Here is a 12,086-nt window from a genome sequence, read left to right on the forward strand (position 1 = left end):
TTCGGTTCGATTGTCCGGGTTCGCTCATCTCAAAGACACTCCGTTTGGATGTTTGGAAACAGAAAAGCACCTGGTGCTTTTCTGGTTACATTCATCCTTTTGACAGCTGGTGCGCTGTTTCAGTCGGTTCGCACGGAAGTGCTTCCGTGCGACCTGCGTGGTTTTCACGCACCCATTGACTTCAATGGGTGCGTGATGCGCGAAATACGCGGAGATATTGAACCTGATGCGTTTTGTACGCAGCGAACAAACGCTGCGCACAAATCACGCACTGTTTGAACTGCCCCATTGACTTCTATAGGGCTGTGCGTGGCGCGCAAAAAATACGCGGCCTGCACGCACGAAAATCACGCTCGTGTGAATCCCCCCTAAGAGTAAGTTCACACGTAGCCTAAATGTATTTAGTTGCGGAAAATCCGCAGCATAATACAGTAGCAGCAGAGCGGATGAGATTTGAACAAATGTTATCTACATGCTGTGTAAATAATCAGCGGAAAAAACCCTAAAATTGACCTGCGGTGCGTTTTTTTTAATCCGCAGAATGTCAATTGTATTTGCGTAATCATTGCTTTTTTGTTACGGGTTTTCCCCATTGAAATCAATAGGGAGGTAAAACCCACAACAAAGAGCAGATGTTGCGATTTTTGCGGCGGAAAAGCTGCGATTCCGACGCAAAAATCACTATTGAGAAAAATAAATAAATCTCACACTTAGGCCTCATGCACACAACCATAGATTTCATCAGTAATTACGGACCCATTCATTTCTATGGCCGACTGACACTTTCCCGTATATTTCCGAGGTGTCCGGGCCGTAGAAAGCTTCCGTAAAAAAAAAGATGTCCTATTTTTTTATTTTACGAACTGTGCTCTCATACTTTATAATGGGAGCACGGCCCGCAAATGCGGGTGACTTTCCGCGCCCTTAATCACGGACCGTAATTACAGGCACGATCGTGTGCATGGGGCCTTACCCAGATTTCTGTGCTTCTTCGTCCAGACCGGCCTCCTGGGATGACGTTTCATCCCATGTGACTCCTGCAGTGGTCACATGGGATGAAACGTCATCCCAGGATGCCTGGCTGCAGGAACGTCAGTAGGACGCATCGCCATGGCTACGGGTAAGTATGATTTCTTTTTTTCCTTTAAACTGCTATTTTCCGCAGCAGACATCCCGGCTGAAAAAGTGCACCAAAATTTGGTAGTTTTTCGTCTGGAATTCCCTGCAGCGTCCAGGGCGAACACGCTGTGTACTTTTATCCAACCTGTGTGAACAAAGCCTTATACTACATTTCCTGCAGGTTTTCCTGGCAGCTGATTGCCAGGATGGTTTTGATTTGAGGAGGGGTTGACAAGGTAGAACAGCCCCTTTATCTTAATATGAATTGGTAATTTACCAAGCAATTTGTGACCAATATATATATATATATATATATAACCACTGCATATGGATTTTAGATATATTTTTATTGCATACAACGCCAGGGCGCAGAAGCGTAGTCACGGTAAGGGTATGTTCACACGGCCAAATTTCAGACGTATACGAGGCGTATTATGCCTCGTTTTACGTCTGAAAATAGGGCTGCAATACGTCGGCAAACATCTGCCCATTCATTTGAATGGGTTTGCCGACGTACTGTGCAGACGACCTGTTATTTACGCGTCGTCGTTTGACAGCTGTCAAACGACGACGCGTATATTTACTGCCTCGGCAAAGAAGTGCAGGGCACTTCTTTGCCACGTAATTTGAGACGTTCTTCATTGAAATCAATGAAGCACGGCTCAAGGTTTACGAGCGTCTCAGACGCCTCGTAAATTACGAGGAGGAGCTTTTAGGGTATGTTCACACGGCCTATTTACAGACGTAATTCGGGCGTTTTTGCCCCGAATTACGTCTGAAAATAGCGCCTCAATAGCGCTGACAAACATCTGCCCATTGAAAGCAATGGGCAGACGTTTGTCTGTTCACACGAGGCGTATATTTACGCGCCGCTGTCAAATGACGGCGCGTAAATAGACGCCCGCGTCAAAGAAGTGACCTGTCACTTCTTTGGCCGTAATTGGAGCCGCTATTCATTGACTCCAATGAATAGCAGCGCTAATTACGCCCGTAATGGACGCAGCGTTCAAGCGCCTGCACATGCCGGTACGGCTGAAATTACGGGGATGTTTTCAGGCTGAAACATCCCCGTAATTTCAGCCGTAACGGACGCCCTCGTGTGAACATACCCTTACGTGTGAAACGAGGCAGCTGTTAACAGTCTGTCTTTTCACACGTAACTGCCTCTCAGCGTGTGAACATACCCTAACATTTCCAGATGTAAACACGGGTCCCAGGAGGTGACATTCGAGACATTACTGCGCATGTCCAGAAATTCTCAGCGAAGGACTCCTAATATTTCTGAACAAATCTGTCCAGCAACAAGAACATACAATCCACACCAATCGCCACTGCAAGAGCACCACAGCCAATCACGCGTGTATTTATTTTATCACCACTAACCAATTAGACGCATTGTACAACCTTTGTCCAATCACATCCCTAGACAATTCAGGCGGTCTTTTCAAACTGATAATGACAGAAGGCGGTAGGCAGGGATTTTAAGCCGTATGACGTATAAAACTATTTAATGTATACATCCGCCGAACTATTTGCTCTATTTTATTTTCCTCAAACCCGCATTTTTCTGCCAACGCTCATATTTTATCATATGTACCAGTCACATTAATGATTATTTCAACTAAATGACTGTCAGCAGTACATAAAATCCACCTATAGCTCCCTGGGACTATTTTTTCATCGGACCGTGTTCTTTGTGTTGATTTTTGTAGGAAATTCCTCCGCCACGTGACGTCTCCGGCTCCAGGGCGTTGAAAGATCAGAAACCAAAACAAGACGAAGAGGCAAGAACCTAGTAGGCGTCCATTAATAATTCTCTTCACTATCAATTATGTACCGCAAAATGACAGCAATGTCCAGACACGGGGGCTGCTGATGTCGTCCACAATTACAATGTCCCTGCTGTGAGGTGACAGGAATCCCTTCTACCTGTATGACACCACGGACACTTTGTGCAGGTAGGTTCGCTGTGCCGCTACTCCTATTCCCCCTCCAGTACGGCTCGTACTTCGTGCTGTCTACATACAGTGGTTCTATATGGCGACCCTTCCCTTTTATCTGTAGTATTACTTACTCTTCACATGTTTGCTATTATCTATATGACGTACTATATCTAGGTATCTATAGTATCTCTATATTCCCTGCGAAATTTGCCCTTTTGTGTTCTCCTGTATCTAGCGATCTATCCGTATATGAATCCATAGAGCGATGTGATTTATCGCAGATGTTTCATATTTGGAATCCCTTTTGATGCGTTTTCCTTTATATTATATTGTGATGCGATGCCCTTATATACTGGAATGCTGAAGCCGATGTGATGTTTAGGGGGTGTATTAGATGGGGGGGATGTGTACAGTGTCTGGTTATTAGTAATATGGATCTTGGATAGAACTCCGGGGGGCGGGGGTTGTTTTCATTTTCATCAGATGAGACCTAGTCACTAGATACACAAAAGAAATCCCCCCCACCCGAGGGGATGTTTCCTGTGCTGTGTGGACGTGACTGCCGATCTGGAGCCTGAGAGGTCTGCTCCTCCCCCTTCCCTCGCCTTAGCTCCGCCCCGATCAGCAGGACGCTCCCCGCACCAGCTGATCGCTGTGACTTGTAGGGTAAAGGCTGTGGTTGTTTACTTCTAGCTTTGTCTTCCTAATTATTCGTTAGATCCAAGATGAAGGCTTTGGCCGCCATGGATAACACCAGCAATGAAGCCTTCAAGCTCCTAAAGCAGCTCAATGTACATCTGGAAAAAGAAAACAAGTACCAGCCCAGGGAGAAGGGCTTGATCCTTATAGAGTCCACAGCAGAGGTGAGGGGTCTTGTTTATTATTGGTCGCTAGGTGTAGTCCATCATGGATCGTCTCTAAGATGTTTGATAATCCAGCACTTGTTCCTTGCACAGATTTGCAACTATATGTGGAATTTGAGAAGACTGAGCAGAGAGGACGTTTCTCTGACTAACCATATAATAGCAGAATCTGTTTTAGCGGTTTGATTTCTCAAGGTTCTCTACTTGTACAAATGAGTTTTGTATACTTTTCTATAAACGTTTGATAATTCAGCGCCGAGCAAGTCCCATCGATGCCGGATTAAAATAATTTTATTGTGTTTGTCAAAACTTTGCTCCTCTTTGCACCTTGAATGCAGTATATCATTCCACACCTGTAATGTTTATGATCTTTAAATCTGGAAAGGATCTACCAACTGACGCCCGATTAAACTGTAGAATAGTGGGTTTTTTGGGGGTGTAGATTCGTTTGTGCACCCTAAAATACATTTAGAAATTGCAATGTTAAACAATGCTTAACTCCCCCCTCCCCCTTATTTCCAGAATGACAATACGATCTGTCCAAAATCCAGAAATGCAAAAGTAGAAGATTTATGGAGTCTAACAAACTTCTTTGGCTTAAGCATGGAGACCTTTGTCTTGGCTGCGAACATCTTGGATCGGTTTTTGGCCATTATGAAGGTAAGGACGGAGTATTTATGAAACCTGCATGCGGAAGGCATTTTGAAGAGGCTCTGTCACCAGATTATAAGTGTCCGATCTCCTACATAATGTGATCGGCGCTGGAATATAGATAACAGCAGTGGTTTTTATTTTGAAAAACGATCATTTTTGATCAAGTTATGAACAATTTTAGATTTATGCTAATTTCTTAATGACCAACTGGGCGTCTCTTTACTTTTTACCAACTGGGCGTTGTACAGAGGAGTGTATGACGCTGACCAATCAGTGTCATACACATCTCATTGTTCCAGCCCATTGTTACGGTGTGATTGTGCAGTGAAAGAAGCTGGGCTGGAACAATGAGAAGTGTATGAGGCTGATTGGTCACTGATTGGTCAGCCTCATACACTCCTCTGTACAACACCCAGTTGGTAAAAAGTAAAAATACGCCCAGTTGTCAACCCCTTAATGACCGGGCCATTTTGCGCGTTAATGACCTAGAATTATTTTTTGTTTTTTCACGGTCGCATTCCAAGGGTCGTAACTTTTTTCTTTTTTTTTTTTTTTTATTCCGTCGACCTAGCCGTATAAGGGCTTGTTTTTTGCGTGATGAGTTGTATTTTGTAATTGTACCATTTTTAGATGCTTATAATATATCGATTAACTTTATTTTAGGAGAGTATTGAAAATAAGCAGCTATTCCAGCATTGATTTTCACGTTATAAATTTACGCCGTTTACTATGCAGCGTAAATAACATGTTAACTTTATTCTATGGGTCGGCACGATTACGGGGATACCAAATATGTAAAGGTTTTATGTTTTCCTACGTTTGCACAATAAAAACGTTTAGAAAAAAATTACTTGTATTTGCATCGCCGCATTCCAAGAGACGTAATTTTATTTTTCCGTCAATGTAGCCGTATGTGGGCTTGATTTTATTTTTTTTTTTTTTGTGGGCCAAGGTGTCGTTTTCATTAGTACTATTTTGGGGTACATAGGACTTATAGATTATTTTTTATGGGGGGAATGGGAGAGAAGAGGGAATTTTGCCGTTGTTTTTTGCGGACGCCGTTCATCCGGCAGTTTAATGTGTTTATTTTATTATTCAAGTTGTTACGATCGCGGGGTTACCATATGTGTTTTGTTGACACTTTTACTAAATAAAACCACTTTTTGGGAAAAAATGTTTTTTATTTTGACTAAATTATTATTATTATTATTTTTTTTTTTCACAAACTTTATTTAACTGCTTTTACATTTATTTTTTTAGTCCCACCAGGGGACTTCACTATGCGATTTGCTGATTGCATATACAATGCTTTGGTATACTTAGTAGACAGGCAATCTATTAGGCCGTGCCTCCGGCATCGCCTAACAGGCATTTGTTGAAGGCAGACCTGGGAGTCTTTGTTAGGCCCCCGGCTGCCATGGAAACCCGACGGTGCCCTGCGATTTCTTTTCGGGGGCGCCCATGGGGTGATAGAGGGAGCGCCCTCCCTCTGTCAAACACATTAGATGTCGCTATTGACAGAGGTATTTAATGGGTTAAACTGCTGTAATCGGAGCGCGCTTCGATTGCGGCAGGAGCCAGGCTGTGTAATAACAGCTGTGCTCCTGACGCTGATCGCGTTTGTACACTGGCAGTACCCGCGCCATCACAGGACGGATATATCCGTCGTCCTGCGCAAACTAGCAGCTGCTGAGGACGGATACTTCCGTCCTTCGGCGTTAAGAGGATAAGAAACTAATTAGCATAAATGTAAAAAATGATTGTTTTTCTAAATAAAAACCACTGTTATCTACATTACAGCGCCGATCAGACTATGTAGGAGATAGTCAAGTTATAATCTGGTGACAGAGCCTCTTTAAAGAGGCTCTGTCACCAGATTTTGCAACCCCTATCTGCTATTGCAGCCGATCGGCGCTGCAATGTAGATTACAGTAACGTTTTTATTTTAAAAAAACGAGCGTTTTTGGCCAAGTTATGACCATTTTTGTATTTATGCAAATGAGGCTTGCAAAAGTCCAAGTGGGCGTGTATTATGTGCGTACATCGGGGCGTGTTTACTACTTTTACTAGCTGGGCGTTCTGATGAGAAGTATCATCCACTTCTCTTCAGAACGCCCAGCTTCTGGCAGTGCAGACACAGCCGTGTTCTCGAGAGATCACGCTGTGTCGTCACTCACAGGTCCTGCATCGTGTCAGACGAGCGAGGACACATCGGCACCAGAGGCTACAGTTGATTCTGCAGCAGCATCAGCGTTTGCAGGTAAGTCGATGTAGCTACTTACCTGCAAATGCTGATGCTGCTGCAGAATTAACTGTAGCCTCTGGTGCCGATGTGGCCGACACGATGCAGGACCTGTGAGTGACGTCACAGATCTGCACTGTCAGAAGCTGGGCGTTCTGAAGAGAAGTGGATGATACTTCTCGTCAGAACGCCCAGCTAGTAAAAGTAGTAAAAACGCCCCGATGTACGCACATAATACACGCCCAGTTGTACTTTTACTTTTCAACACGCCCACTTGGACTTTATGCAAATGAGGCTTGCAAAATACAAAAATGGTCATAACTTGGCCAAAAATGCTCGTTTTTTAAAAACGTTACTGTGATCTACATTGCAGCGCCTATCTGGTGCAATAGCAGATAGGGGTTGCAAAATCTGGTGACAGAGCCTCTTTAAATCCTTACTTGTTACTAGAAAATTGTGCTCTTCTCCATGTCCTGGAGAGTGATTTTGTATTTTTCTGTGTTTTGTATTCAGGTGAAGCTGAAACACCTCTCTTGTATTGGTGTTTGCTGTTTTCAATTGGCAGCACGAGTTGTGGAAGAAGACTGCAATGTCCCGTCCGTCCATGATGTGATCCGCATCAGCCAATGTAAATGCACTGTGTCCGACATTAAACGAATGGAGAAAATAATTTCCGAAAAATTGCACTTTGAATTCAAAGCAACCACTGCCTTAACCTTCTTGCACTTATATCACACAATAGTCCTCTGCCATTCCTCTGCGAGGTTAGTGCGCCACCTTTTATGCCAAGTGCTTTCTATAAGTGATTTTCAGAGCGTTTACCAATTGTTGCGCTATATAATAGCTGAAAGGGAAGCATCTAGCATTACACATTGATGTTTAAATCACTTTGGTACATCTTTGATCTCAGACTGACTATAGAGGGTTTTATTTGTCGTCCATGAGGGGTCGGAATACATATTTTAAATGGCCTTTAGAGCAGTTAGTGCTTAAAACTTTGAGCCGTTGGTACTTGGCGGTACTGCTTTCCGCTAATCTGTTGGGAGTGATGATATTGGCTCCCCAGAATCTGATCTATTTATTACTCGCTACACTGTGACCTTGTGTTTTATGCTCTATATGTAACTTACATAACTCTGAGGCTCTGTACCATAATCGAAATGCCGATCACTAGGAGAATAACAATACTAAATGGAAAGCTTCCTTATTGAAATGTAATTTTGCTATTGTTTCCAGTAATCTTTGTTTTTTAATGTGAAGGTTTTTGTGTTTTGCAGGAAAGAAGTATTGAGCCTTGAGAAACTGGAAGCCCAGCTGAAAGCTTGCAACTGCCGGCTCATTTTTTCCAAAGCAAAAGTAGGTTTTGTTTTCATTTCCAAGCTGATCCAGCGTGCCGGTCTCTGATCAGACTCACCAGGCTTACTTTCTTGTTTGTCTCTTTTCTTTCTCCAGCCCTCAGTGTTAGCCTTGTGCCTTCTTACCCTCGAAGTAGAAACCTTGAAGTCTCTAGAACTATTTGAGATCGCCCTTCGTCTACAAAAACATTCAAAGGTGATTGAACTGTATACATTGTAATTGTATTCTGAGTAATGGCATCTCACTGGGGTTCTTATTCCGAGGTTAGCCTGAGGCCTTTATGGTAATGTTCTCCTATAGTGAATGATACAATATTGCATGTAGTTATAAGGACAGTTACAATTGAAATGTAGTGCAGGTTAAGAGCCATTGTCTCCTTTTTGACTGCCTTTTTCATTGAGCAGGTGAGTGGGGCACACGATAAGATCACGGTGTTGGCCTGTAATGCCAAGCTGCTCAATGCACTAGCTAATAGGAGGGGATCCCAATAAAGGGACACGGCTGTTACCGCCATATGTCCTAATATGGTGTATGGACCGGGTGTGTTTAAAGCAATAAATGATTTTAATAATCCCTTTTTTCTTAATTTGTGTGACAGCAAGCAAAGGTTGATCAGTATATTAAAAAATATATATCCCCATCTCTTCTCCCAGGTAAATGACAAAGACATGCTTTACTGGCGAGAGCTGGTGTCAAAATGCCTAGCAGATTATTCCTCCCCAGAATGCCTCAAACCTGACCACAAGAAGCTTGTATGGATTGTGTCGAGACGCACAGCACAGAACCTGCATCATAGTTACTACAGTGTTCCAGAGCTGCCCACTATTCCCGAGTGTGGCTATATGAATGAGAGCGAGAGGTATGTGCTATTTGATATAGATAAGCGAACGCTCGAGTTTCCCAACCATCGTTCACTTGTTGTCGTGCTGTACGTTTATGGCACTGGCAGGTGCTATAACCTGCAGCGTCTGGGATCAACAATAACTCATATACCTGACGTCTGACCCTTTAGATGTTGCTATTGACCACGTCCTCTAAGTGGATTTACAGAGGGAGGGTGGGGGTGCCCTCCATAATCTCGTTGGCGAACAAGCTACGCAATTGCAGGTTGCCGATGGCTTGCCATGCCTGGTCTGCAACAATGACAGGCAGAGTAGTGGAACTCAAGAAATCGATATATATATATATATATATATATATAAAAAAAAAAAAAAACCAGACTTCGTTCCAGAAAAAATGGACGACAAACCTCCTAGGAGCCGTAATGGCTGCTGTTGAGAAATGGGGATGACCAGAATGTATTTAGGTCTTTGACAGACTGTTAGAAGGTTCTATAATCCTCTCGGTTTGGTTCAGTAGAACCATGGAAGTCTTGTGGTCGTAATATGGGCGTTTAAATGTGTCCCTATTGCTGCTGTCTGAAACGGGAATATAAACTTGATGAAAACATTTTGTTTAGTTTCCGTAATTAAAATATGCTGTCTAAGTGAGCAAAAATAGTACCTGGCAAGATATTGAGAAATCTGGTGGCATAATATCCTCTGATGTTTATTGCACCGTGTACCCGCTACATAGAAAACGTCTTCTGTTCTTGACAACCAGTCTTTTTCCTAGTGCACGGCTGATGTCGGAGTCCAGACCCCCACTGATAAAAACTTCTGGTTCTGGCCTATAAATACTGCCATGTTAAAGTGGCCTTGGGCCCTCTTCATGAGTAAATAAACTACGTTGTCAGAACCCATGTACATTTCTAAGCGTTAATATGAAATAAGACTTTTCCTTTCCACCCTTAGTGAGGATTCATGTGAAGATATGAGCAGCGGGGAGGACAGTCTGAGCAGCTCTCCTCCAAGTGACCTTGAGGCGTCTTTCTTTTTTGATGACTACAAGCCAAAAATGAAATGTCGTAGTCGTCACCTCTACCCTTTGTAGCAAAGGACAATAATATTTGTATGCATGTAATGTCATTGTACTACAATATGATGTGGATGGAATATGAGATTAGTTTTTGTTTGCTTACACAAGTTTATCGATCTTTTCAAATGCCAACAAAAACAATGGTTTGTATGCCTTTTTTTTAATGTTTTTATTTTTTTCTAAAATGTAGTGATTTAGGTTTTCCTCTAGAACTCTTCCCTCCCCCCCCCATGTTCAGTTTGTTTCTATTCCTTTACTAGGTTTTTTTCTTTGTTTTTTTCTAAAGCTGAACATAGAACAGTGTGGTTTCTTTCGCCTGTCTTGTTTTTATTGCTGTTGTATTCTGTTTTAATTTTCTGAAAACTCAAAATGTAATTCTTACAAATCTCTGGTTCTGTTTAGATGTTACTTCTACATTCCATATTTTACTTAACTATATTACATAGTTTATGCTTGGAAGCGATTGTTAAATGAATTCTAAGTAACACCCCCAGTCCCCCTATCCACAAGTACATGAGTAAAGTTTCCCAACTAGATAAGTGGACTAGCTCATAAATAAAAAGAAAAATTGGCTTATTTTATAACCCCCTACCACTTTTTTTTTTTTTTTTTTTTCTCTTCTCCCCACCCAACAAGTTGGTAGCCCTCAGGACTTAAACCAGGATTGGTAACCGCATTTAATCCAGCAAGACCACATTCGATAGCAGTAGTAGTAATGTAGTAATTAGAACGTTTATCAGTGTTTAGGCTCAGAAAATATGAACGTAATATAAAAAACAATGTCTTTATTTCTGCTACCTATAATAAGAAAACAGCAGCCCAGTGTCACCTCTGTCTTACTCCGACCGTGCATAATGCCACCATTTATAGGTATTTTTATTTCTATGGCATCATAACCGAGAAGTGACCCATGGACTCAGGTGCTTAGAGCTTTGTTTAATCATTTATTTCCGTGCTTTTTATTGGGATTGTATTCGGTCGTGGTGGTTTACACCAAGGATTAGATAATCTTAGTTTCACACATGATAAATTTGGTTTGGCAATGCAACCCACTGTCGTGTAGCGTTGTGTACGTTTGATAATTTATCAAAGCAAGATTATTCTAAGCAAAGAAAACATTCACGTAGACACTTTTTTTTCATAAAATACTTGTAAACAAAACGACAATAGGCTTTGTGTGAGGGTCCTTTTACGCCGGTCAACCAGACAGGTCGTTCCCATGCAGTTCCATCATGTCTGCAGCACGGCTCCCTGTTTACACAGAGATGGTGCGTAAAAGGGCCGATGAGCAAGCAAACGCTCCTTCATTGGATGAACGTTGCCCTATTTACACAGGGCAGTGATGGGGGAACGATTCCTGATTGTTTGCCTATGTAAAAGGGCCTTTAGAATAGCCTCCCTCGCCAATGACTGGAGGCTATTCTAAGGCCTTATTCACACGAACGTGTTTTACGCGCGTGAAAATAATGCGCGTCGCACGAACCTATGTTAGTGAATGGGGCCATTCTGACAGTCCGTGATTTTCACGCAGCGTATGTCCGCTGCGTAAAACTCGCGACATGTCCTATACTTGGCCGGTTTTCGTGCATCACGCACCCATTGAAGTCAATGGGTGTTTGTTAATCGTGCACGGAAGCATGTCCGTATGTCGCGCAACAGTAGATAAAGAAATGAAGGAAAAAATAAAAGCCCTTCCTTCATTTGTTTTTCTGAACTTCAAAACCGCGTGTCATAAGGATGGCATATGCATGAAAACCACGCAGCAAACACTGATGACACACGGAACTACAACACGCAAAAAACGCCGCATTTTTTTTTGCACGCGCAAAACGCACACTTTCGTGTGAATAAGGCCTAACTTGCAAAAATCAATGACAGATTTTGCTGTCTTGTTGCCAAACTAATGGGTGCCTCTTGTTTTCAATCTTTAAAGATGAATTGTCAGAAGTGTCAAATAACGGTTGCTATGTTTCAAAAAAAATAAAATATAAA

General features: G+C 42.4%; 1 protein-coding gene across 1 annotated transcript; it reads left to right on the plus strand.

The window, feature by feature from the left end:
- Window positions 1-2,788: 2,788 nt before the first annotated feature.
- On the plus strand, window positions 2,789-11,875 carry CCNG2 (cyclin G2). Its single transcript, XM_075861722.1, has 8 exons — window positions 2,789-3,077; window positions 3,781-3,925; window positions 4,448-4,585; window positions 7,335-7,585; window positions 8,099-8,177; window positions 8,274-8,372; window positions 8,831-9,036; window positions 9,971-11,875. Exons 2-8 carry the CDS (start codon window positions 3,788-3,790, stop codon window positions 10,107-10,109), a joined length of 1,050 nt encoding a protein of 349 aa, XP_075717837.1. The 5' UTR covers window positions 2,789-3,077; window positions 3,781-3,787; the 3' UTR covers window positions 10,110-11,875.
- The last annotated feature ends 211 nt before the right edge of the window (window positions 11,876-12,086 follow it).

This window comes from Rhinoderma darwinii, chromosome 1 (genome assembly GCF_050947455.1).
Source record: "Rhinoderma darwinii isolate aRhiDar2 chromosome 1, aRhiDar2.hap1, whole genome shotgun sequence".
In the NCBI taxonomy this organism is placed as follows: domain Eukaryota; kingdom Metazoa; phylum Chordata; class Amphibia; order Anura; family Rhinodermatidae; genus Rhinoderma; species Rhinoderma darwinii.